Source organism: Vombatus ursinus, unplaced genomic scaffold, assembly GCF_900497805.2.
Source record: "Vombatus ursinus unplaced genomic scaffold, bare-nosed wombat genome assembly UNPS02014449.1, whole genome shotgun sequence".
Lineage (NCBI taxonomy): Eukaryota > Metazoa > Chordata > Mammalia > Diprotodontia > Vombatidae > Vombatus > Vombatus ursinus.
Window position 1 is genome coordinate 1,617,467 of NW_020954227.1, and position 27,817 is coordinate 1,645,283.

Sequence of the window (27,817 nt, forward strand, 5' to 3'; positions counted from 1 at the left end):
ATAATTTTTCCAGCCTAGGTCACCACAGGCAGACAGAAAAAAGATATGAGGACACTGGAGAAGGGGTCTAGCCAGAAGAACACTCATCAGAGCCTTCTAGAACAGAAACTGAACCAGAACCTAGGACTATGTTTTAGGGCAAGAAATAGTCCAGCAGGGAGGGGAGGTATGATGCAGTTCAGGGAACAGTGCACCACTGCTGCTTAACTCCAGAGATAAATGAAGACTGAGGGTGGCATTTTCGGGGAACAGTCTTAGACATCAGGGCAAGAAGCAAGTGGTAGCTCAGACTCTGACCTCAGGAGCAAAGTAAGGTCTCAAAACCTAGACTAGTCTGAAACCCGAAACAACCGAATAACCACAGCCAGGAGCTCGGATCAAGGAGTAACCTGCAATTCTGTCTCTCTGAAATTCTACAGTCTTCCAGCTAGCTTAAAATGGTTGGAACCACTGACAGCAGCAGTCTACTGGAGCTCCAACAAGGGGCAAATCCACATTTTTATTGCTCAGGTCCAAACACAAGTCAGTTTGCAAAACTCAGGTCAGAAAAGTAGTGATCAGATTTTGTCCTGGATCAGATTACTCTGAGAACAATGAAAGCTGGCCTGAGCAGCCCTCAAGATCCTTGAAGAACACAGCACTCAATATCTGAAGAAAGCAGCAGAACCTAAGAGTTTATAAAAGAGGGCCTAGAAAGGTCCAGACGTTCTCTCCAGAAGTGTGTAGTGCCAGTCCCTAACATAAAGCCTGAATTTGGAAATCAAAACTGGAAGAACGGGTAAAAAAAAGAATTCCATCATAAAGAGCTATTATGGGGGCAGCTAGGTGGTGCACTGGTTAGAGCTCCAGCCTTGTAGTCAGGAGGACCTGAGCTCAAATCTGGCCTCAGACACTTGACACTTACTAGCTGTGTGACCCTGGGCAGGTCACTTAACTCTAATTCCCTTACCCAAAAAAAAAAAAAAAAAAAAAAAAAGCTCCCCTCCCCCCAAAAAAAGAAAAAAGAAAGAGCTATTATGGTACTAGGGATGTGACTTCAAAATATCTTCAAAGTCTGAAATAAAAATACAGCTTGGGCACAATTTCAACTAGAACTCTGCGAAGAGATGAAGTAAGAACACATTTAACCTATATCAGATTTCTTGCTGTCTTGGGGAGGTAGGAGAGGAGGGGAGGGAAGGAAAAAAATTTAGATCTCAAAATCTTATAAAAAAATGAATGTTAAAAACTACCTTTTACATGTAATTGGGAAAAAATAAAATACAATTTACAAAAAAAAAGATGAATCAAGTTTTTAAAAGTGAAGACTTTTTAAGAACAAGAAATAATGAAATAAAGTAAAAATATTTTAAAAAAAAGGAAACATAAGGTATCTTGTATAAAAACAACTGATCTGGAAAACAGATTGATGAAGGACTATTTAAGAATAACCAAACTACTCGGAGACTATGACAAAAAAAACAAAAAACAAAAATCCTAGTTACCTTATTTCAAGAAAGCATGAAAGAAAACTGCCCTGGTATCTTATAACCAAAGAGCAAAGTGAAAACTGAAAGAATCTACCAGTCAGTACCTCCTGAAAGAAACACTAAAATGAAAATTCCCAGGAATATCATAGCCAAATCCATAACTTCTAGGTTAAAGAAAAAACTTTGCAAACAGAAAAAAAGAAATCAGGTATCAAGGAGTCAGGTTAGAATCATATAAGATTTAACAATCACCCACTGTAAAGGATCAGAAAGCTTGGAATATGATATTCCCAAAGACAAAAGATATAGGCTTATAACCAAGAATAACTTATCCAGCTATAAAGATAAACAACTTTGAAAAACTTAAAATTGAGATCAATGTAATCACCAGCCACAATTCTAGAGGACCCATATACTTACTACCCATCTCCTGACAAAGAGGTGATAAACTCAGAGTACAGACTGAGACTTATGGTTTTTTGGACATGGCCAATGTGGAAGTTAGTTTAGTTTGACTATGTATATTTGTTACAAAGCGTGTTTCCTTTTAAATGTAATGAAGGGAAGAGTTGACAAGGAAAAAAATGAAGACTTGTTAACTGAAAAAAATATAAATTAAAATTTAAAAATATTGAAAGATGATTTAAAAGTTATTATTTTAAAATATTTCTAGACCACACAATTTTCATTTCTATATCTCCTGAGTTATACCTAAAATGCTAAAATAATATGCAAAGAAGACTACATTTTCTTGACACACACAAAAATGGGACATTAACTATTTCCACGACATGAACAGGAATATATTTGGAAAAAATGTCATGTTGCAAGCAATCACTGCAGAAAAATGCTAAGGCCAATAATCTTCAGATTTTTAAACATTTAAATACATTTTAAACTACTCAACTATTTCTTAGAGTCAGAAAATTACTAGATCATCCTAGAGCCAGAAACAGAAATAGGTCATTCTTATCTGTTTTTCACTTGTTGGTTGTTTTTGCCTCCCAGGATGCCCAGACTCTCCCAGTAGCTCCCAACCCCTTCTAAGTGTTTTTACTTCTCTCCTAGGACAAACTAAGAAGTGGTTCTCAAAGGTTGTACCTCCAGTTTCACTAAGTGTGCCTTAAAATACTCAACTCTCACCTTCAGCTACAGTTTGATACCTGTTCTTTCCAGCTTGGTTTTCTATCCACACGTTCTAAAGAAAAAAGCAAAAGAGGAAACGAGAGAAAGAAAGACAGAGGAATCTCAAGGCCTACGTAATGAGTCTGGCTGCTCCACTACTTTGGAATCATTTTCCATTGCCATCTTAAAAGTTCAGCATACCTTGATTCCTTTTCTGTTACCAAAATAAATTTGAAAACCAAGGTTCTAGAGGGCAGAGAAGATAGGTTCATGACACTGAGAATAAAAAGTACTCCTCGAGAGGTAGGAAGGCAAGGTTCAGTTTGAGAACATTGTATTCACATTCAAGGGTCTCAGGGCGACTGGAAGAAGAGTGTTTGTACTCTATTTTGAGTGGGAAGTCAATCATGGCCCAGAAAAATGTATATAAAATGAATAGGAGTAATTTACCATGAAATGAATCCTACCTAGGAGATCACCTACTGGTATAATGAAAATTTGCCAAACCTCCCTCCTCTTATTTCAGAGATGGGAGACTAAGGGTGCAGAATGTCAGACATAGTAGAAGTATTGGTCAGTTTTGCTGTTTTCCTCTTTTTTAATCTGTTAGAAGAGATGGGTCTTTGGGTAGCATAGGAAATAAATGTATTGTTAAAAAAGACATCACTAAAAATAAAAAAATTTTTTTAATTTGCCAAATAAGATGCAAAGGGACTATAAAAAAAAATAAAGTCATTGTAAAATGTAAGATATCACTGTTATACTAAATATATTTAGTGACCTTATACTTAAATTCTAGGGCAGCTAGTCTATGAAATAATGAGATATTGAAATGACCTCTCAAGGGCAATATTTTTAAATGCATTATTGCTCTTTGCTGGAATATAAAGCTGTCCGTAAGAAAATCTGGCAATTTATTTAGGTGATGATTGGCCTTAAATCCAAGGGTGCTAAAGTAAGGTATTCTGTGTTTCAAGGGTTTGGTAACAATGGTTTTGGTAACGTTATCTTTAAGTAAGTAGTGTTTGACAAAGTGCTGTTTCAGAAAATAAATGATTTAGGTTAAGAAGACACTCTTAATTAATTTATTGTAAACTTTGGCAAAACCAAGTGTGATTTTAAAATCACCTGGAACAAATCATTTTTCTATGAAACGAAAGAGAAGACCATTCAATAAAGCTTCACACTAACAACAAGCTTTTATTAGATTTTCTGATGCCTAGTATGTAATATGTTGAAACCCATTTCCCAACTCTCCCCAACCCCAAATTACACCTACACACATTTCTTACCTAAATAATTGTTGAAAGTTTGGTTTAATAAAGTTTGCTTCAATGTTTTGTCTTATACATATTACATGGGTTATTCCATGTTTCTGTAGTATAGGTAGCTGTAAAAAAAAGTATAGAAGTTTAAAATACGAAATGTCTTCTTAAACATACATTTTAAAAACATTATAATCCTCAGATTATGAAATTCTCATGTTCTATATATTTGTTGGGGGAGAGTGCACTGGCCTTCAGGGTGCTTAGAGAGAGATTTGCTGTGTACCAACACTAACTGTCACTAACAAGCTGCCAAATCCAAAAGTTCCTGGAATAGCAATGCTCCTTCAGACCAATGCATCCCTGCTTCTAGTCCAATCCCTGCTGAAAATGTCCAGGGAAGCAACCTGTTCCTCATTAAATGCTGCAGCCCCAAGCTCATCAGCAGCCAGAGCTACTGAAGGATGTTGAAAAGAAAATCTCACCATCAAAGTCCTTGGCACTGTCAAATAGTTCGACATTAGAAACAGATATGGTTCTATCAATGGGAATGACATTGAAGAATACAGATTATGATTTGCTTTGCTGTTGAATGCTAAGGACAACTGGACTTTTCCATCTGACTTGCAATAAAAACTCCTATATGCATTGTCTTCCATCATCAGAAGTGAGATCCTTAAAGTTGGGGCTGACTTCCTTTTCTATTTGTATCCCCTGTGTTTAGCAAAGTGCTTTGCATATAGCAAACATTTAATAAATACTTTTTCATTCATTCACAACAGAGAAACCAGTAATGGTGATCATAGTAACATAGTATAGAATTACATGAGAACTAATACAATGAATTTCCAGACAATTAAAATATATTTTACACAGTGCTACAGCCATAACAGACATGCAATAAGTACATAAAACAAAATTTCTGAGCTGAGGAGACCTTATTTTACAAACTCAGTCACACCACAATGGCTTTTCCCAATCTTTTCATCCCTCCTCAAATCTCCCATAGCCTTTCCTGTCTTCCACCCTCAGTTGAGAACTCTGTCACTTATTTTGCTAACAAAAAAAAAAAAAAAAAAAATTGAGACCATTTGTCAAGAACTGGCTCTTCTCTCTTGTTCCTCCTTGCATATCATTAACTGACTACAATCTGAATTAATTCACATTCCCTGAACACAAAGGTGGGAAGAGGGGGAAAGAGAGATAATCAGACTAGGATTTATAATAGGCTACATTTAATACCTAATTGAATGATGTACAAGCAATTAACAGAGCTGACTGTTGGTCACCAGTGAAACACAAAATTGCACATTAACTTTTACATCAATTTTCCAGAGTTGTCAGATAGATGACGTCAATGACAACATCAACAAAACATCATCATCATCATCATCATCACCATCGCTAGGATTTATACAGCACTTACGTGCAAGGCACTATGCTAAGCACTTTATAAATATGGTCTCATTTTTATCCTCATAGTAACTTGAGTATTTTATCCTCACAGTAATCCTGGTAGATATATTATTATCCCCATTCTATCGCTGAGAAAACTGAAAGAAACAAAAATTAAGTGATTTTTTCCAAGGTCATAAAGCTAGTAAGTATCTGAGGTTGAATTTGAACTTAGGTCTTCCTGGATCCTGGCCCAGTATTCTTATCCACTACACCAAATTGCCACCCTTGTATTTTTTTTCAGAATCATAACTAGTAATTTTTGTACCTGAGGCAAGACAAAAGAAACCAATGGGGTTGGAAAGACAGAAACCTAGGGATACCAAGATGGCAAGTTTATTCTATCCCTGTAGATCATCTGGTAGCTTCTAACTCATCTAGTATTTATAGAAATTTATTACAGTTATCCCTTCCACATTGCAGGCATTAGGGGTGCAGTACCCCTGTGATCTAGAAAATCTGCATAAAATTTTTTGACCTTCCCTCAGTACCAGAGAAGAAGTCTGAATTATTGCAGTTTTAAAGGATAAAATATGTTGATATTATACACACGTTTTATGCATTTCTAACTTTCTAAACTTTTTATGTTGTATGCTGGCCTTCACACGTCATCTGCAGGTTCTGCAAAACTCCCCCAAAATTTCCATTTAAATTCTTATGCTGATGCATGATATATCAAAACCTCCATGGGGAAAGTCACAATGCAGAAGAGATAACTGTACATGCTATGAACAAAGCCCTACGCAAGGTAACGGATATAAAAAAAAACCTCTCCCTTCTAGGACATAATATCTAAACAGATAAATGTAATGTAGTTTGAGTAGGGAGAGAGTACTAACAAATAGATGGATAAGGAAAAACTTGTGGGAAGTAGTACATAAACTCAACCTTGAGGAAAGAGAGGGATGAATATGGATGCATCAAATGTGTTAGAGTTGAGTGAGTAGAATAACATAAGATGATATATTACGGCCACAAAAACTGTAAGTCTTCAAAGCACTGAGCAATAGAATGAGCAAAGAGGACTTAAGAAGTCTAATGATAAAAAGCATGTTTCTGACTTCCTGTCAGAGTGATTATGGAACAGAGGTGTAAAAAGATATAAATTTACAATATAGCCAACGTGTTGATTTGTGTTGCTTAACTATACTTATTAACTAATATGTATAATTTAGGAAGGGCTTCTATTACAGGGATATAAAAAAAGAAAAGAAAGCAAACAGCATCAATAAAACATTTTTAAAATACCCAGAAGAGAGTAGAAGTTTAGAAGGCAACCTAAACAAGAATTGTTTTCTAACTATTATGTTAAAGTTAACATACCCTTTAAAAAAAGTACACGTTAACAGCAGTTAACAGTTTTATACATAATCCTTTTATCTGTTCTTCACAGTTATTGGTGTTTAAATTCATAGAATAAATTTAAGAAGAAAAAAAAAGAATGCTTAGGGATATTTAATATTTAATTTAGTACCAAATTAGATAAGGCCTATAAATATCTTTGCTACATAAGCTGAGAACTCCTAGTCTAGTGATGTCTATTAGATGACAGTACTGATAATACCCACTAAAAGAAGAGACAATGTTAAAGGGCAGCTAGGCGGTGCAATGGATACAGTGCGAGGCCTGGAGTCAGGAACATCTTCCTGAGTTTAAATCTGGCGTCAGACACTTACTAGCTGTATGACCATGGGCAAGTCACTTAATCCTATTTGCCTCAGTTTCCTCAAGTATAAAATGAGCTGGAGAAGTACCAAGAAAACCCCAATTGGTGTCATAAAGAGTTGAACACAACTGAAATGACTCAACAATAACAAATAGACAATGTTAGATTTTAAATCCTATAATGTTCTGCATATCAAATGGCTGGCTAACATTATAATTCCCCATCAAAAAGTTTTCAATACAACATATTGAGGGAATTTTCCCATGGGAATATATTTCTCATTTTATGCCAAGTTCAGGGTCAGTTTGGATAGAATATGGTGTATGAACAGAAGTACTTCGAAATAAGTCTGAAAGGTATTTTCATGGAAGAAGGATTAGAAAGAGAAAGACTGGACGCTGGGAGAATTTATTAAGAGTCTACTATATGCTAGGCCCTAGGATTACAAAAAAAGGAAGGAAATAATTTTAACTCTCAGAGAACAATGCAGAAGACAACTACATACATGAATATGCTGTCTACAGCATAAATGTAAAATGAATACAAATATACAAAGTAGTTACATACAAAGTAAGGTGATAGGGAGGGCCCTAGCAATTGAGGGGATCAGGAAAAGGTTCATGGAGAAAATGGTGCTTGAACTGTGTGTCTTAAAAGAAGAAAAGGATTCTTTGAAATGGGGATAAAGAGGAAGTACATTCCAGGAATGTGAGATGAGAAGTGCAAAAGCATAATGAAAGGAGATGGAGGGCCAAGGGGTGAGGAACACAAGTGTAGTCAGTCAACAAGTATTTATTAAGCACTTATGTGCAAGGCATTGTGCTAACTCCTGGGGATACTAAAAAATAGAAAAATAGTGTTTTTGAGGGGCTTAAAAGCTAGAAAGACAGGTTGGGTCTAGACTACGGTTTAGCTTTAAAAGCTAAGAAGAGAAATTTAATATTATCCTCGATGCAACAGAAAGTCACTGGCATTAGAGGAGACAGTCAGATTTGTGCTTGAGGAAAATTATTTTGGCAGTATACAGGATGGACTGGAGCAAGGAATAGTATTAAGGCAGGGAGAATGAGAGGAAATGAAAGCCTAAAATAAGTGAGCAGCTGAATGAGTGGACAAAAGAGTTCAGATTCAAGAGCTACTGTGAAAGAAGAAACAAGAAGTGGCAACTGATAGCATAAATGTCGTAACAGAGAATAAGGAGTCCAGGATAATGGCAGACTAATAACCTAGAAGGATGGTGGTATTTTTGATAGAAATAGAAAAGAGGGAGTGTTTTGGGGGAAAGATTGGGGCATATTGACTCTGAAATATCTCTGGGACACTAATTTGAAATGTTTGATAGGCAACTGGTGATGTGGGGACTGAAGCTTAGGGGAGGGCTGGATACATATATCTGCAAAGAAACAAGTTTAAACTCATGGGATCTGATCAGATTACCAAGAGAGAATAATGTAGAGAGAAAATAAAAGAGGAAGTAGGACAGAAATCTGGGGAACACCCACACAGTTAGGGGTATCAATGTTGAGCCAGTAAGAGACTAAGGAGGAGCAATCAGACAGGTAGGAAGAGAACCAGAAGAGCATAGTGGTAGTAACACCTAGACTTCGAGGGTAATGATAAATGAATTGGAAGATAGGGGTGGGGGGGAAGGGGGAGTAAGAAGCAGAGGGAGGTTTGGAGACAGGTTGGGAAACATCATGAGTTCTGTTTTTATTTTAGGATTTCTATGTGACATCCAGTTGGAAATGTCCCACATGCTGCATGGTTCTGGGGCTTAACTACTGAATTCCTAACCATTCTTTAAAGGCCAACTCAAATGGTATCTCTCCCTCAAAAAGTTTCTCTTCCATCACCCTAGATGATTAAGGTCTTCCCCCAACAGAGCTGAAAGAGGACTAGCTCTGGAGTCAGAGGACCTGGGTTCAAAATCTACTTTGATCTTTATTACATGTGTGACCTTTTTAAAGTTACTAGTTTGCCTGGACTTCAATTTCCTTAACTGCAAATGAGCAGTTTGCCTCAGATGGCCTCTGAGATTTCTTTCATCTCTAAATCAATGCTCCCTCAGACTTCTGTAACCTTATAAAGCACTTCTGTAATATTTTGTGTTACAGTCATGTTTTTCAACCTTACCAGACTACACTGAGTATGACTTGAGTGCACTGACCATGTTTCATCTAATCTCTATCCTGAGAAGCTAATACAATGTCCTGCATGTTAAATAAATAATTGCTTAATGTATTTGAGTCACTTAATCTTTCAGTACTCTGGTCAACTCTAAGACTAAAACCTGCAGAGAAAGTGCTGACCTGTACTAGTTGAGGAAATTTCTTTATCGAGGGTGTTGTCTACTAATAAAATCACAAGATCAGTCTCTAACCCCTACTCTACAGAAATGGTATATATTAAAATGGGATTCTATACTTCTATTTCTGTAATCACACAAGTACACTCATTCACTTTGGGTCTCTAACCTTACTTATTTTATTTATAATCCATAGTATTCCAACAGTGGTTTCAGTGATATTTTTTTTTAAAATTTTTTTAAAATTTTTTAAAATTTTTTATAATTTTTAAAAATTAAAAAATTTTTTTTCTGTACCCCATTCCTGTATTCCTTATTTCTCAGGTGCATGTGAAAACATTTTTTTTAAACATGTGTTTTTAAAACTTTGGGTTCCAAATTTTCTCCCTTTCTCCCTCCCCACCCACCCTTATTGATAAGGCAAGCAACTAAATATAGGTTATATATGTGCAGTTACGTAAAACACTTCCATAGTAGACATGCTGTGAAAAACTAACTCTATTTCCCTTAATCCTATCCCAACCACCCATTTATTCTATTCTTTATTTTGACCCTGCCCCTCCTCAGAAGTATTTCCTTCTGATTACTCCCTTTCCCAATCTGCCCTCCTCTCTATCATTCCCCTACTCTCTTGTCCCCTTCCCCCCCATTTTCCTGTAGGGTAAGATAGATTTCCACACCCAATTGAGTGTGTATGTTATACCCTCCTTAAGTCAAATCCTATGAGAATAATATTCACTTACTCCCTCTCACCTTCCCCCGTTTCCCCTCCACTGTAAGAGCCTTTTCTTTTTTTTTTTTTTTTGTGGGATAATTTACAGCATTCTACCTCTCCCTTTCTCCTTCTCCTAGTATATTCCTCTCTCACCCCTTAATTTTATTCTCCAGATATGACCCCTTCATCTTCAACTCACCCTGTGCCCTCTATCTATCTATATCTATATATAAGTACATAAAATTTTTTCCCCTCCAACTACCCTAACACTGACAAAGGTCTCATGAGTTACAAATATCATCTTTCCATGCAGGAACTTAAACAGTTCAACCTTAGTAAGTCTCTTATGATTTTCTCTTTCCTGTTTACCTCTTCACGTTCCACTCGAGTCTTGTATTTGAAAATCAAATTTTCTATTCAACTCCGGTCTTTTCATTAAGAATGCTTGAAAGTCCTCTATTTCACTGAATGACCATTTTTTCCCCAGCAGGATTATACTCAGTTTTGCTGGGTAGGTGATTTTTGGTTGTAATCCTATCTCCTTTGCTCTCCGGAATATTATATTCCATGCTCTGCGGTCCCTTAATGTAGAAGCAGCTAAATCTTGTGTTAGCCTGATTGTGTTTCCACAATACTTGAATTGTTTCTTTCTGGCTGCTTGTAATATTTTCTCCTTGACCTGGGAACTCTGGAATTTGGCTACAATATTCCTAGGAGTTTTCCTTTGGGGATCTCTTTCAGGAGGAGATCGGTAGATTCTTTCCATTTCTATTTTGCCCTCTGGTTCTAAAATATCAGGGCAGTTTTCCTGGATAATTTCTTGAAAGATGATGTCTAGGCTCTTCTTTTGATCATGGCTTTCAGATAGTCCAGTAATTTTTAAATTCTCTCTCCTGGATCTATTTTCCAGGTCAGTTGTTTTTCCAATGAGATATTTCACATTGTTTTCTAATTTTTCATTCTTTTGGATTTGTTTTACAGTGTCTTGATTTCTCATACAATCACTAGCTTCCAATTGCTCTATTCTAATTTTTAAGGAAGTATTTTCTTCAGTAATCTTTTGGACTTCCTTTTCCATTTGGCCAATTTTGCTTTTTAGGGAATTCTTCTCCTCATTGGCTTTTTGGATCTCTTTTGCCATTTGGGTTAGGCTATTTTTTAAGGTGTTATTTTCTTCAGTATTTTTTTGGGTCTCCTTTAGCAAGCTGTTGACTTGTTTTTCATGATTTTCTTGCATCACTCTCAGTTTTTCCTCTACTTCTCTTACTTGCTTCTCAAAATCCCTTTTGAGCTCTTCCAAGGCCTGGGACTGATTCATATTTTTCTTGGAGGCTTTGGATGTAGGAGCTTTGGCTTTGTTTTCTTCTTCTGGTTATATGTTTTGATCTTCTTTGTCACCAAAGTAAGGTAATATAGTCTGATTCTTTTTGCGCTGCTTACTCATGATCCCGGCCAATTACGTGAGTTTTAAACTCTTTGTTAAGGTGAAAGTCTGCTTCCAATGTGAAGAGTGTATTGTCCCACGCTTCGGGGGTTTGTACAGCTGTTTTCAGAGGTACTTCTAGGGACCTGTAAATTTTCAGTTCTTCCAAGGTGGTATGATAAGGGGTGAGGTGTTTTCTCTCCACGACCACCACAACAAGCTCCACCACACCAGTGTTCCTCCTTGCCCCAGGACTGCCCCTCAGAACTGTGACCCAGATCCAAGCACAGGCAAACAAGAGATTCCTGCCTCAGCACTGGCAAAGAGATCCCTGCAATCCCCCTGTGATCAGCCACTCGATTCCCCCTCAGTCTGTGGGCCAGAAGCTCAGGAAATAGCCGCGGCCGCAGAAGCTGTGCTTGAGACTTGCAGCTGAGACCTACCTCCTCTCTCACCGCAGACACAGACTTTTCCCACTGACCTCTTTGGCATCCAGGGGTTGAAAAGTCTGGAAACTGCCACAGCTGCCCACGATTCAGTCGTCTGGGGCCTGCTCCAGGGTTGCTGTGGCCTGTGCGCCCACGCCACCCCGTGCTCCTCTCCCCGCCTGGCGTGATATACCTTTCTGATGAACCATCCAGGCTGTCTTTGGCTGGAAATTTGTTTCACTTTGTCTTTTTGTGGGTTCTGCTGCTTTAGAATTTGTTTAGAGTCATTTTTTTAGGTATTTGGAGGGCTTTGGGAGAGAGCTCAAGACAGTCACTGCTCTCCCTCCACCATCTTGGCTCCACCTCCAGTGATATTTTCCAAAGTAGGAAGGGAAAGGTGATAATATATTTAACTGACTAAATATGCACAAGAGAACGTGAAAAGAATGCTTAAAAGCTAATTCTTGTATCAAGATTTTTTCAGATCTGAAGTTTAAGCTATGCAAATATTTATCTGTGTGCCTTCAAGATGATGAAGTAGAAATTAAGCATATTAAAGTGGAACTTAAAAAATTACATCTCTTTTATCTCCAAAGAAAAATAATCAGCATAAAAGAAAATTGTTTCAATTAATCAGGAGCTAATTTCAACTTTAACATTTAACTTTTTTTGAATATCAAAATATGTGTTTTATTTGGCAAAATACAATTTTTAATTTTTTAAAATTAATTTATTTTGAATTATCAACAATCACTTTCATAAGCTTTTGAGTTTTAAATTTTTCTCCTCCTCCCTCCCCAAGACAGTGTTATAGGTTACAGGTTATACATATACATTCCTATTACACATATTTTCACATTAGTGATGTTGTAAGTAAGAATTAGAACTAATAGGAGGAACCACCAGAAAGAGGAAACAAAACACAACAGAAGAAAAAAAAAATAGCAAATAGCATGCTTCGATCTGCATTCAAACTCCTTAGTTCCTTCTTTGGATGTGGATAGCATTTTCCATCATGAGACCTTTGGAGATGTCCTAGATCCTTGCATTGCTGAGAAGGGTTAAGTCTATCAATATTAGTCATTGCACAATGTGGCTATTACTATGGTACAATGTTCTCCTGGTTCTGCTCACTTCAATTAACACCAGACCATACAAGTCTTTCCAGGTTTTTCTGAAGTCAGCCTGTTCAACATTTAACTTTATACCAGCCTAGCACAGAATAGTTTTCTAAAGTGATTTTTATATTTAGTCCTTAAATATTTGTTCTTTTAAATAAAACATTAATAAAACAAAAAGGCAAAATAATACATTTAGGTTGCTGTTTTTGAGTCGTTTCAGTCATGTCCCCATAACCCCATTTGGGGTTTTCTTGGCAAGATACTGGAGTGATGTGCCATTTCAATCTGGAGGATGAACTGGAGTTCATTTTACAGATGAAGAACTGAGACAAACAGGGTTAAGTGACTTGTCCAAGATCACACTATGATAAGTATCTGAGGTCACATTTGAACTCAGGTCCTCCTGACTCTAGGGCCAATGTTCTATCCACTGTGCCACCTAGCTGCCCTCATAAATTTAGATACAGATTAATTTACAGCTTTATATAAAGATTTATAAACTTAAAAGTGCACTAAGACTTTTGGGATACCATGTCTATGCACTGTCTCTACAGTTCCCACCCCCAAAAGATTTCTTTTGTTATTAAGATAACCTGCAACAGAAAATTTGTTTAATAAATTATTTCTATGAACACAACCTAAAAAAGTCATACCTTGCTTTTCATAGCTGAAGAATATGGGCCCAAAAACAATCCAGGTAAGATTTCCTAAAAGAAAAATCAATTACAATTACCAACTAAAATCCACAAATACTCATCAAAGATAAGTATAGAACAGGAAGAAAACCTTAGAAATCATCTGGCCAACCACTTTATTATACAGATAAAGAAACAAAAAGGCCGAGAGAGGAAATGACTTGCCCAAGGTCACACTATTAATTCAGTAGCAAAGACAAAATTAAAATTCAGCCCCTGACTCCCAAGCCAATGTCTCTTCTACTAAATCACACTGTTTTATATTTTGTTCACTGATTTGAGAATTTTCATGGAAGTATAAAATATGTTCCAAAGCTTCTTGTTATTTAGTGCAGTCAACAGCTGATACAAGTAATGAAAATGTGTGCTATATGCTAAAATTAAAAATATTAAAACAGACTTTAAAACCTTACCTTTATGAACTATGTTTAGAACTCACTTAAACAGTAAAAGCATTAGATAACACTAATAAACACTAAAAACACTTTTTAGAAGAGTGCCATCTCCATATCTTCATAGCCTCTTATTCTCCATGCCTTGCTAGATTCTACAATCAAACTGGAGGAAAAAATCAACTCCTTTTTGAGCCAATTCAAAAGCATTAAAAGACACTGTGATGGCAGGAATACAGTTACTACTGTATATTTAACAAAAACACCATAAATTTAATATTTGATATAAAAATTGTACCTGGAGTCTAAATAGGCAACCTCAAAAAAAGCTGCTGTTAAATACAGGTATCCATTCTAAATAAACTCAATACATCAAATTATGAAGTCAGAGATTTGATACAGCAAGTAAATGTTTACTCTACAAAAGCTGAAGAATTTTCACCCTGGTTATGTGTTAGATGATAGTCCCTATTGGCTAAGCGTAATACAGCAGTCCAGCTCTATCAAATATCATAAATATTTGTACCAAAAAGGGAAAAGCAAGGTGAAAATGACTATGTCTTATAATGCATACTTCCCAACATGTAAAAAAGCTCATCAATAACTTAATTCCTTTCATATCAAAAGTTTCCAACTCAGTATTTCCCCATGGGAAATTAGGCACAATAGAACTCCGTTAGAACTAATATATGATCTAATGTTTTAAATGGTTATAAATATATTATTCTCATTTTACAGAACTGATTTACTCAAGTTCATACAAATTAGACAAGAAAATCTGTAGCTGAATCTCAAGCCTGTTTTCTAATAAGTAGTCAAGATGATGTCAACAGCCTTATTTTCTAATAATTAATCAAGATGGTGTCAATGCTGTAACACTTTGGTCTACATTCTAGATAAAAGATCGTTTACTCTCAATTTTGCTAGTCATCTGATTTAAGATATCTATTTTAAGGAAAGAGATAATTAATGCATTTACATGACAAAACTATGAGCTTTAAACTACACAAAAATTAAATGGAATAAGGGTTAACATCATACCTGCATCTCTCGCCTCATGGGATAGGTCCAATCCTTAAAAACACACACAAACCAAAAGTTAAGTAAAAATTTTCCCCCAATTTAAAAAGCAAGAAATTATAAAGTACAATATGACTTTAAAGATTATTAGATAATAATTTTATATTGATAATGTTATTTACAAGTACCAAGAAACAATAACTAAAATATATTATAATTAACTTCTAGAGATATGATTCTGATTTTATTAACAGTATACACCAATATGTTATCATTAATCATATTCAAAAAACAACAGATACTCAAAAGTGTTTCAACATATACCCTAAAGTAACAGTAGTGAAAGAACCAGAATTTTAGCATAGGTCCTTTCACACTTGATCCCATCCTTTTCCCAGTGTTCTTTAGGAAAAGCACTGTGAGAAGCAGGAGTAAAATGAGAGGAAGATGACCAGGACTGGTAGAAGGAACTGGGGCTTTTTGGAAGAAAAAATTTAGAGTAGACATGATAGCCATGTTCACTTATCTGAGGGGCTGCTAAATGAAAGAGGGATTAGACTAGTCCTTTACGGTTTTAGATTCTCCAAACAAAATCAGTCCTAGTGTAAAATTGTAGATGTTAATTTATTAAATGTAATATTTCTTCTTTTTCTACTTATTTGCTTTGTTGTGTTGTTTACAAATTTAACAGCTTACTAAACACTACTAAGTATGACCTCTGTGTTAAAGATAATCTTTATTTCTTCCATCTATTGTCATTAAAAATTTTAATTTAATATTTTATTTTTCCCCAATTAACATTCATTTAAAAAGTTTTTTGAGTTCCAAATTTTCCTCTCCCCCCTCGCCATGAGAAGGCAAGCAATTTGATGTAGTCATACGTGTGATGTCATACAAAACATATTTTCATGTCATTCATGGTGTAAAAGAAAACACAGACCAAAAAAACCCCAAGATAAATAAAGTAAAGAAAAAGTATGCTTCAATTCACATTCAGACTCCATATTCTCTGGAGATAGCATTTTTCATCATTAAGTCCTTTAGAATTGTCTTGGATCACTGTGTTGCTGAGAAAAACTAAATCAGTCACAGTTAATCATCATGCAGTAATATTCCTGTTACTATGTATGTGTTCTCCTGGTTTTGCTCATATCACGTAAGTCTTTCTAGGTTTTTCTGAGAGCATCCTGCTCATCATTTCTTAGAGCACAACAGAATCCATCACAATCATATACCACAACTTGTTCAGCCATTCCCCAATTGATGGACATCTCCTCAGTTTCCAATTCATTGCTATACCTTTGCTATAAACATTTTTTTACATATAGGTCCTTTTCCTTTTTGTTTTTTAATCTCTTTGTAATACAGACCTATTGCTTGGTCAAAGGGTATGACACTTTGGGCATAGTTCCAAATTCCTATAAAGAATGGTTGAAATAGTATAACACTTTACCAACAGTGCATTAGTGTCTCAATTTTCCCATATCCCCTCCAACATTTGTCATTTTCCTTTTTTGTCATATTAGCCAATCTGATAGGCATGGCGTGGTAGCTCAGAGTTGTTTTAATTTGAATTTCTCTAATCAATAGTGATTTAGAGCATATTTTCATACGATTATAGATGGCTTTGATTACTTCATCTGAAAAATGGCTGTTCATATATCCTTTGACCATTTATCAACTGAAGAATGGCTTATTTTAATGAATTTGATGCAGTTCTCCACACATTTGAGAAATGAGGTCTATATCAGAAAACTTGCCATAAAATTTTTTTCACATTTATGATTACTATGTATTTCCCTCCATCCTATTTTCCCCATTTGTCCTACTCTCCCTCTCCTTTTACCCTCCATCCTCAAAAGAAGTCAAAAGCTTCTGACTACCACCACCCCCAATTCTCCCTCCCTTTTATCAGCACCACCCCCCCTCTCTTATCCTCTTCCCCTCCCACTTTCCCATATGGGAAGACAAACTTCTATACCCAACTGACGGTATATGTTATTCCCTCTTTGAGTCAATTCTGATAAGAGTAGGCTCATATACTATCCCTGTTCTCCACCTTCCCCTCCATTGTAGAAGTTCTTTCACACCTCTTTTATATCAGATAATTTGCCTTGTTCTACCTCTCCCTTTTCCCTTCTCCCAGTGTACTCCTCTTTCTCATCCCTTAATTTTATTTTATTTTTTAAAGAAAATCATCACATTCAACTCATACCTATGTTTTCTGTGTATACGCCTAACTGCCCTAACAATGAGAAGGTTTTAAGGAGTTACAAGTATCATTTTTCTTCTCTCTCTTTTTTTTTTGGTTAGGCAATGGGGTTAAGTGACTTGCCCAGGGTCACACAGCTAGTAAAATGCTATGTATCTGAGGCCGGATTTGAACTCAGGTCCTCCTGAATCCAGGGCCGGTGCTCTATCCACTGCACCACCTAGCTGCCCCAAGTATCATTTTTCCATGTAGGAATGTAAACAATTTGACCTTTTTGAAGCCTTAAGATTTCTCTTTCCTGTTTTCCTTTTTATGCTCCTCTTATATTTGAAAGTCAATTTTTCTATTCAGCTCTGGCCCTTTTATCAGAAATGCTTGAAAGTCCTCTATTTCATTCAATGTCCACTTTTCCCCCAAAGGATTATACTAAGTTTTGCTGGGTAGGTGATTCTTGGTTGTAATCCTAGCTCTTTTGCCCTCTGGAATATCATATTCCTAGCCCTCTGATCCTATAATGCTAAGTCTTATGTTATCCTGAATGAAGATCCACAATATTTTAATTGTTTCTTTTTGGCTGCTTACAATATTTTCTCCTTGACCTGGGAGCTCTGAAAATTTGGCTATAATATCCCTGGGAATTTTCATTTGGCAATCTCAGGAGGTGATTGGTGGATTCTTTCAATATCTATTTTACACTCTTGTTCTAGAAGATCAGGACAGTTTTCCTTAATTTCTTGAAAGATGATGTCTAGGCTCTTTTTCAGATCATGGCTTTAAGTAGTCCAATAATTTTTAAATTATTTCTCCTGCATCTATTTTCCAAGTCAGTTTTTTTTCCCCAATAAGATATTTAACATTTTCTTCTATTTTTTCATTCTTTTGATTTTGTTTTATTGTTTCTTTATGTCTCATAAAGTCATTAGCTTCCACTTGCCCAATTCTAATTTTTAAGAAATTATTTTCTTCAGTGAGTTTTTTGTACTTCCTTTTCCATTTGCCTAATTCTACTTTTTAAGGTATTCTTTTCTTCAATAAATTTTTGTACCTCTTTTTCTATTTGGCCAATTTTGCTTCTTAAAGAGTTCTTCTCTTCAGTGAAAGATCATGTCTCTCTGGAAGCCTCCCAATTCCTAAGTAAGCTCCTGTCTTGTGAGAAAACTTTTCTTTGTTGCTAATCAGGATAGAGAGAGAGGGGTGCCTTATCTGGTCCAAGGAGTTTTGTCCCTGGCTGGCCCATGGTCTCTTCCTCCTGCCAGATTCCCAAGATCCATGCCTCTGACAACTCCCTCCTTGTCTGGTATACTCCCCACACTTTCCTGTCGATAGCTTCCAAAGACATCTGGACCTTTAGATTATCTAATTAGTATCCCTGGCACTCCTTTCACATGCCCTTTTCCATATAAACCCCAGCCCCATCATCAGTTTCTCACAGGTTCCTTAAGAATTCTTGCCTGATGAAAAGTGTAACAGTAAATATTTGCCAACTTGACTCAAAGAATGCTTGAGTCTGTGAATTCATTCCAGATGACCCTGTCCTGTACTCCAGTCTCTGAGGGGTCTCTGAACCTCTCAGACTACAACAATAATTCCACTAACATACTTTCCTGATTTTTAAACCAGTAGCCACAAGTTTTGATGATCTCTACTCCATAATTTGAAATCTCATTCATATTTTCTCTCGTTATTTCTCTTACACTTAGATAATTTCTTCTTCTAGATTAATTTTATTAGCACTAAATTTTGTAAGTTATTTTAGTGAGTATAATGACCTTCATTAAACTGGCATGGCACAATCCTGAGCAGTGAATCTCTCTCCAATTATATAAGTGATCTTTTATTTTTTGCCAGTCTTGAAACTATGTTTCTGTAAATCTTATGTTTTAATAAGATAACTTCCATATATCTCACCTGTTGTATGGTTATTTAGAATGATTTTTTCTGTTATCATCGTTTCTTTGGGTTTTTTGGTTAATACTATATTGAAATTCTGATTTTTATGGTTTATTTTGTAACCTACTATAAAGAGCTTTTCTAAGCACACCATTAGGTCATTCACAAATAGGGACAGTTTTGTGTCCTCTTTGCTCATATTTACATCTTTAATTTTGTTCTTGTCTTACTACCACAACTAATTTCTAGTGAAATAACAGTAGGAAGATGGGGCTTTCTTGCTTTACCCTTTTCTACTGGGTTCTAATGTTTCTCCATTTCAGTGTTAGATCTTTGTTCAAAATAAATGCTTCCAATATTGTATTCATTTTTAAAAAATCACAAACACAATATGTTTATTTTCATAAGAACCTTTAAGACGACCATGGATCAAGCTATACTCTAGACAAAATCACATTCCCCACACTCACACTGACAAAAATAACTGACCTTTCTAGAGTGGTCAAAGTTAAAAAAAAAAAAAAAGCTCTCTGGTTTGTTGTAAAGTCTTTAAAGTTTCTTTAATGTTCCTTTATCAAGATTTCTTCATTTTACTTGCTTATTTATTTTCTATTATTTTAATTGCAAACTAAATTCACTAATCTTTTTGTTTTGCTAATACAATTACTCCTTCCACATCTCAGGGGTTAGAGGCACTGGCATACTGGTGATCTGGAAAACCCACACAAAATATCTTTGTACCAAAGACGTCCAATTTTTTTTTCTTTTAAGGGGATGTTTACAGTACCTTATTGTAAAATTTGGGTTAAGTATTTGACTCTGTGTTGTCTGCTGGCCTTTGGGTATCGTCTGCGGCTTCTGCAAAATTTCTTATGCCAACCAGTGATATATTGAAACTGTGATGGAGAAAGTCATGATGTGGAAGGGATAGCTATATAACTTTTCAGAGACACACAAATTTCCTCTGAGGATTTTTAGAGAGGTCCCAAAAGCTTTGATAAGTTGTTTTAGCACTATTATTTTGACCATAAATTTGTGTCTATAATTTGTTCTTTGTCCCAATTATTGTTATTTGTATTATTATTATTATTAATCTTCACTTAGACCTGTATCTTTTGCTCATTATTTTTTTCATTACTCATTTTGTGTTTTATTATATTTGCCTCTTTATATTAATTGCTCCTTATGCTCTAATACTTATGAATATTTTGTAAGGACAACATGGGATACTAAGCAATGTGTATTCTTTCATATTCCCATTCAGAAATTACCAAAGATCAGTAAATTCAGCATACTGAACATTTTGTTTAACTATTTTCATTTTTGTTTTGTTTATTTTTCTGGTGGACTTATGTAATTTCTAAGGGTAATATCACAAAATTATAAAATTTGAGTTGAAAGAGACCTCGGCAGACACCTGGTCCAATCCATACAGGAAAAGAATCTCCACTATAACATACCAGGCAAGTGGTCATTTCTGCCTAGAGACCTCCAAGAAGAGGAAACCAATCACCTCTCTAAATAACTCATTCTAGTTTTAGACAGCTCTAATAGTTAGGAAGATACCCTTTGAAATACTTGAAGACAGTTATCATGTCGTTTCCCGCCCCCGGCCAAGTCTTCTCTTCTTTAAGTTAAACATGCTGGGTTCCTTCAACCAAACCTCATGGGCTCAAGACTCTTTACCACCCTGGTTGCCCATTCTCCAGGCAATTTCTAGATTAACAATACCCTTTTTTAAACTATAAAGCCCAGGACTGAACACAAACCTCCAGATGAAGTCTTCTAACAGGGCAAAGTAGACTGAGATAATCATCTCCCTATTCCTGGAAGTTATGAGCCTCTGAATGCAGGATTGAATTAGCTTTTTTGCTTCCAGACACCTCTACTTATTCATATTGAGCTTGTAGTCTACTAAAACCTCTAGATCTTTTTCAGAATAACCATTATCTGACCCATTCTTTGGCTTGTGAAATGGATTTTTTGTACCCAATTGCAAGATTAAAAGAATTTAATGTGACTAGATTCTACCCAGTGTCAAAGCCTGTCAAGATCCTTTTGAATCCTGTTATTCAATGTTAGGTACTCCTCTCAGCTGTGGCTATCTGCAAATTTGATGAGCATAACCATCTATGCTTTTAAACAAAATCATTGATAAAAAAAATGTTAAATATTTCCAGCAGTCCCTTCACTGCAACTCTATCTTCTGCTATCTTTACTCAGAAAGGAAACTCGGTCTCTACATCTGGAATCAAGAAGTGAACTTTTTGCCTTCTCTTGCTGGGGCTCAGCAAGGTGGCACAGTGGATAGAGCAATGGGCCTAGAATCAGAAAGACTCAAGTTCAAATCCAGTCTCAGATGTTTCCTAGTTTTGTGATTCCCAGTGTAAAGTTAATTCTCATTTTAAAGGAAAAAAAAAAGGAACACAAAAAACCAAAGTAAGAATTGAGCAGGCCTGCCTTCTCTCCGTTCAGTCATAGTTATCCCATACACCCCAAAGTTCTTATTCTTCTTTGATCCTTTTTCTCTCAATATGACTTTTAAAAACAAACAAAAAAACAATAAAAACCCCCCACCCCTTTTTGTTGTTTTTAGTTTCCACTGCCAACTTCAGCTCATTCTGTGCTGAATGGCTGTGCCATGCCACACTCATATCCATCGTTCTACATGTTTCTTTTTTAAATCTAGATGAGCTGGTCAGTTTGCTGTTTGGTCTCTTTAGAAAAATTCAGTATTTCATCCTCATTAGAACTGTTTTCCTTTGTGTCTTTAGAATTTCATTCTTCAGCATCTTCCATCCCTCCCTCCTAGGCCAACTTTCCCTGAAAAATTTTGAAATCTACCTTACCCCAAATATAAGGGACATCCCAGGATATGCACACCCCCTTTTGCCTATGCCTTTTCTTTTGAATTTTGCAGACAGCAATTCTGATTTTCTTCTCTGACTCTATCTACCATGCCCCAGAAAACTTTCCATCCTGGAAGTTTCATAAACTTGAATTACCCTCTGCCCCTTCGACCTCTCCCTTTGATTCCTCCTAGAACTTCCATTTTAAGAAAGATGCCAAGATCACCCAGATCTTTATCACTCCAAAGGCTGCACTTCTGATTCTTCTTCCAACTTTCTTTACCAAAATCTAGCGCCAGACCTCCTCCCTCCCCTACCCTCAGCTTCCTTTTATGAGTTGTTTATGGTATGGTTTGTATTTGTCTTTCCAGAATTTAGCACAGTTCCTGGCATATTCCACAGTGAGGAACAGGGTGAAAACACCATTCCATCACACCAGGTCTCCTGCCTCTGCTGGAAGAGGAGAAACACTATATCATCAAGCACCATACTACTTTTTAGGAAAGAGGAGAAAGGCCATTCCATCAAGTCTCCAGTCTTTGGGAAAGGGGATTAATAATCATTCCTTCAGCTCCTAGCAAGTGTGACTTAACTGAACTGCAAGATTCCATCCAGAGACCTACTGACCATGAAAATCCACGCAAACTCATCCCTCAGTGACTAACAAACTCTCTCCAACCCAGCAATTCTGACTCTCCAGCTGTCACTCTATTCCTGCCCACCACTGCCTGATCTCTTACTTCTACTCCCTTCAACCCCCAACCCCTAAAATCCCACTCTAAAATTGCCTATGCCTCCCACTGTTTTCTCTAGAATGTTTTCTCCATAGGCAATAAACTTACTCAATCGTAAATCTTTTACTTTTCCATTCCTTCTGTCTCACTAAGGCCTGGCTCCCTCCTGATAACACAGCCTCCCTGGGCCACCTTTTCCAGCACTGGCTGTACTTTCAAGCCTCCAACTCAGTAGTTGAGGTTAGAGGAGTTGGAATACTTCTTGCTCCCCATTGCCATTTCAAGATTTTCCCCCTGCCACCATCACTCAGTAATTTTTCCTCCTTTGAGGATCACTCAATCCATATCTACTGCCCAATAAAATTCTGCTAGCTGTTGTCTACCAAGCTCCAAGAGGAACTTCCACTTTTCCCTCCCTGATTTCAGTGCCTGGCTCACAATCTTTCTATCCTCCCAAATGCCTGCCCTCACACTAAGGTGACACACACACTGATACTCCTTCTAACACCTTAACCTCTCAGTTCTTCAACTTAATGATTTCCCAAGACTTCCATCCTACCTCAGCCACAGAGATGGTCAGAGCCTTGCTCTTGATCTGATCATCATATATTGGCATTCTCTCTCTCCCCCTCCCAAAACCAAATCCTATTCTTCATCCACACAACAAGCTCCAAAATCCTCACCCCTCAGTTTTCTCCCAGGCCATCACCTTTTCTCTAGCTACACTCCCCTCTTTTCTGAGAGGGTCTTCTTCCCTGCTCATCTCAAGTCATCCATATGCCACTCTCCCATGACAAGACTCGGTTCTTCTTGCAATAGCAATCCCATCTACATGTATAAGAGATGCCATTGCATCCTCTCTTCAGTAAACTGTCTTCTCTATCATCTCTACTTTCTCACTTATCTTCAATCTCTCCCTGTCTATTTCCAGATTACCTACAAATATGCCTGTCTCCTCTATCCTCAAAACACCCTCACTTGATCTATCTGTATCTATCTCTGCCAGCTACTTTCCCATATCTCTCCTACCTTTTGTAACTAAATTCCTTGGGAAGTCCAGTAAATGTCTCTACTGCCTCTCCTCTTATTTTCTTAACTTTGTACAGTCTTGTTTCTGACCTCATCTCTCCTCTGATACTGCTACCATCTTGCTTCTGGAGAGTATTATCTCATAACTTGATGGTTGCAACAGCTTGGTTAATTCGTCTACTAGACAGATAATCTTCCTAAAGCACAGACTTAAACATGTCATTACCCTACTCAGTAAACTCCAGTGGCTCCCTATCACTTCCAGAATCAAATATAAAATCTTCTATTTGGCATTCAAAGTCCTTCATAACCTGCCTCCTTCACCTTTCCATTCTTCTTACACTACACCCTCCCCTCCACCCATGTACCCAACCAAGGCACTCCATCTCCCAACTCTGAGCATTTTCACTTGCTATCCCCCAAGTATGAAATACTCTCATCCCTTCTCATCTTTGCCCCATAGCTTCCCCATCTTCCTTCAAGTTCTAGATAAAATCCCACCTTTTACAGGGAGTCTTTCCCAATCTCTCTTAATTCTAGTGTCTTCCTTCTGTGGACTATTTCCTATTTATTCCACATCTATCTTGTTTGTAGAGTTATTTGCAATGTCTCTCCCATTAGATTGTGAGCTCCTCAAGGTCATGGACTGTCTTGTTTGCCTGGATATCCCTGCTGCTCAGCACAGTATAGGTGCTTAATAAATGTTTACTGACAAAGTGATTGACATAGTAAGTCCTTAATAAATGCTCGTTGACTTGACTTGTAGCCATGGATGATTAGGGATGGGGAGGGTCAGATTTATGTTTTAGGAATATCAATTTGGTATCTGTTCGGAGGACAGAGTGAAGACATCCAGACCAATTAGTAGGCTTTTTCAATAGTTGTGGGAAGAGATGACAAGGGTCTGAACTAAAATAAAGATCTGTATGAGTGAAGAGGAAAAAAATTTGAGAGGTATGAAAATAGGATCAAGACGACCTAGCAATTGGTTGAATGGGTAAAATATAAAAGGTAAAAAAAAAAAAAAAAGGTGGGGGGAGCCAGGGTTAACTCCAGTATCTGGTATCCTGAGTTTCTGCATCTCTAAAATGGGAGTGATAACTGCAATAACCATCTCACAAGCCTGTTACAAAAATAAAATGGATAAAGCATATAAGATGTGTTGTAAACTTAACATATAATGCAATATCAATATAGCTAAACTACTAACACCCCTCAAATCTTTCTTACTTCTCAACCGTGTACTTGTTTCTAAAACCAAGAGTAAAGAACTAAGCTCCCTGAGGGCAAGTACTATTTAATTTTTTGTTTTTGTATTCCCAGTGTCCAGAACATAGTAGGCAATTTGTCAAGTTTAATTTAATATTATATTTTGCTGACCATTCTAACTTGCTGAAATCTTTTCGCATCTTAATATCGAACACGTGGATCTTATTTTTCATGGTACCTTACCGTTCCTTAACTTGACAGGCATTTTAATTCTCCTTTTTCCCCATCCTTTTCAATACCTACTCTACATCAAGGGGCAGCTAGATATTTAAGTGGGTACTTTACTAGGTCTAGAGCCAGGAAGACCTCAGTTTAAATCTGGCCTCAGACATTTACTATCTATGTGACCCTGGGCAAGTCACTTTACCCGGTTTGCCTCAGTTTCCTCATCTGTAAAATAAGCTGGAGAAGGAAATGGCAAATCACTCCAGTATCTTTACCAAGAAAACCCCTATTAAGGCCAAAACTGAAAAACAGCTAAATAACAACTTTACCTTACCCTTCTTCCCTTAGTTCCTAAAAGAAGGTCTAATGTTGTCACTCAAGATATTAGTTGATCATTCTGATAGCTCAAACTTTAGACATGTATTTGCCTAAAAGTCCTACATGGAAAATTAGGAAAGCAAATAAACCAATATGCAAACCACAAAGATCCCACTGTGTAAATATCCAATTAAGGATTATTAGATAAATTTCATATCACTTAAATGATTTTTAAAAACATAATATAAAAATGACATTACTGTGCTTTCAGTTCTTAATAGCACCCCCAAAATTTGCATACTTAATACATCTATTACTTTTCTTGCTAATCTTGGAAAAGATTCTTAAAAACAACTGACTATACTGTAAATCTTACTTAGCCCTTTTTTTCCCACTTCTGAATTCAAGAAAACAGGATTTTAAAACCTATTGTTTCCAAAGTCATTCCTTCACTAAGGAATGACAGTAAGAAATTCTAATGTGTAGCAGTGAGTCAAATGTGTAGTGGCGGTTCTAACATCTAAAGACAAATTGCCATGACAGAATATCTAAATTTAATAAAATTATTAAGTACATCTAAACCTAAAAAAAAAAAACCCCAAAACTTCTGATACAGAAGAGCCCAGACTTGGTTCCATCAATACACATTTTGAGCTACCTTTTTCCTTCAGGTCTCCTGATTTCCAGAAAAGAGCAAACGCTTAAATAACTGCACATACCAGGCTTCCTTAGTTTAAGAATGTAAAGGATGGCATCTTTGAATAACAAATGCTTCCTTTTCAGGCTCATCATGAAATAATTCTTTCATTTGTTTCCTCAAATACATTTTTGGGTTGAGTTTGGAATTTGGAAAGTTTTGATCACTAGTAATATTAGATTTCTTTCTAGCACCATACATTCATACTTCTGAAACCAAGAAATGATTTCCATACGTTCATGAAGACTTCAAGAAAAATCAACTACAAATCAGGTAACGTGCACTTTAAGTAAACCACAACAAAAATAGTAAACACAAACAAAAGCGTCGGCTACGGAAGCATTTTGAAATGTCTTCAAGTCACTTACTCCCTATATTAATCTCAAAGAGCCAACATTTTTAGATGGAAATTCTTAATCATCTCCCTCCTCTCCCAATCAAAATTCTACCGAACTTTGGAAAATTACAAGTGTACTTGCAAAGTCCTGTCCTTCCAGTCCAGAGGTCTTTGCTGTCCCAGGAGGAACTGGCTGAAACCTAATCTGGCTTTCAACAGGGAAGAGAATAAGAAAAGCTTTTTTCGTCCTGGCTTGGCTCGGAGCACCACAGAAAAGAGGCAGCAGGAGGCAAAACTGCCTGGGGGACCTTGACTGCCTCTCTCTGTCCCCGCTCTAGTCCGCTGAGAGAAACCATCTTCGGGTCAGCGCTTCGGTTCAGAGGCAGGTCTCTCTCCGAAACCCCACTTTACCAGGGAAGTCCTGGCGCCCCCGGCCAGGAGAAGGAGTCGGCAAGGAGCCAGGCTGAGGCCTGGGGATCCCCCCTAGGCCGGACTGACGGGGTGAAGGCCTATCTCTGGCCGGGCGGTCGCCTGATACTACCCGGGGCCTGACTTACCTCGGCATCTTCTTTGGACTGTGGTAGGGTGGGAAACTCCAACTTCACGTCCTCCATTGCCCCAGCCAGCTGGTCGGTGTGGTCTAGAGGGCCAGCTGGCTGCCCAGCCCGTAACCCTCAGGCAGGCTGTGGGACTGCTAGCAGCGGCTGCAGCAGACAAGAGGGCCGGGGATGCTGGCTGGCTACTGACACACGAAGGCCACTAGTTCCCGGAGACTCCAGTGGCGGTGACGGCGGCGCAGCTGAGCGTTGAATGGCTCGTGCTCCGTCGCCATGCTGTTCCTCCTCACCGCCCCCCACCCCCCACCCCGCCCCTTCAGCCGCCCGCACTCCTAAGCAGCAGGGTTCAGTTCAATACCGCCAAGGCAGAGCTACACCTACCTCCCCCCTCCCTCTGCCTGCCCAACCAACGCAGGACCACGTAAAGTGCCGCCCTACTCCCCCCGCCCCCGCCTCCAAGTGTCACTGCGCCGGTTTGGGCCACGCCCCTCCCCCGATCCCGCCAGCGGAGCTGACGTAGACACGCGGGCACTTCTTCCTGCAGCGGCTGCTGTTGGGGCAGCCCAACCACTGGACTCAGGAAGTAGGTCTCAGACAAAGCTGGGTAGGGCTGGATCGCACTTCCTAGCCCGGGAATACGAAGTTCCGTTTTTACCTAATTGCCTTGCTTAAAAGACGCGG

At 37.5% G+C, this 27,817-nt stretch overlaps 1 protein-coding gene across 1 annotated transcript in view; it reads right to left on the reverse strand.

Annotated features, from left to right (window-relative positions):
• The window catches only part of STYX (serine/threonine/tyrosine interacting protein), a 49,073-nt gene extending 21,650 nt beyond the window's left edge, over positions 1 to 27,423 (reverse strand). The window contains exons 1-4 of the mRNA XM_027861120.1: positions 27,137 to 27,423; positions 15,101 to 15,133; positions 13,626 to 13,679; positions 3,887 to 3,984 (exon numbers count right to left, since the gene is read on the reverse strand). Of these exons, the coding sequence (XP_027716921.1) occupies positions 3,887 to 3,984; positions 13,626 to 13,679; positions 15,101 to 15,133; positions 27,137 to 27,193 (242 nt within the window). The 5' untranslated portion in view covers positions 27,194 to 27,423. The remainder of the gene's footprint in view (positions 1 to 3,886; positions 3,985 to 13,625; positions 13,680 to 15,100; positions 15,134 to 27,136) is intronic.
• Positions 27,424 to 27,817: the final 394 nt, after the last annotated feature.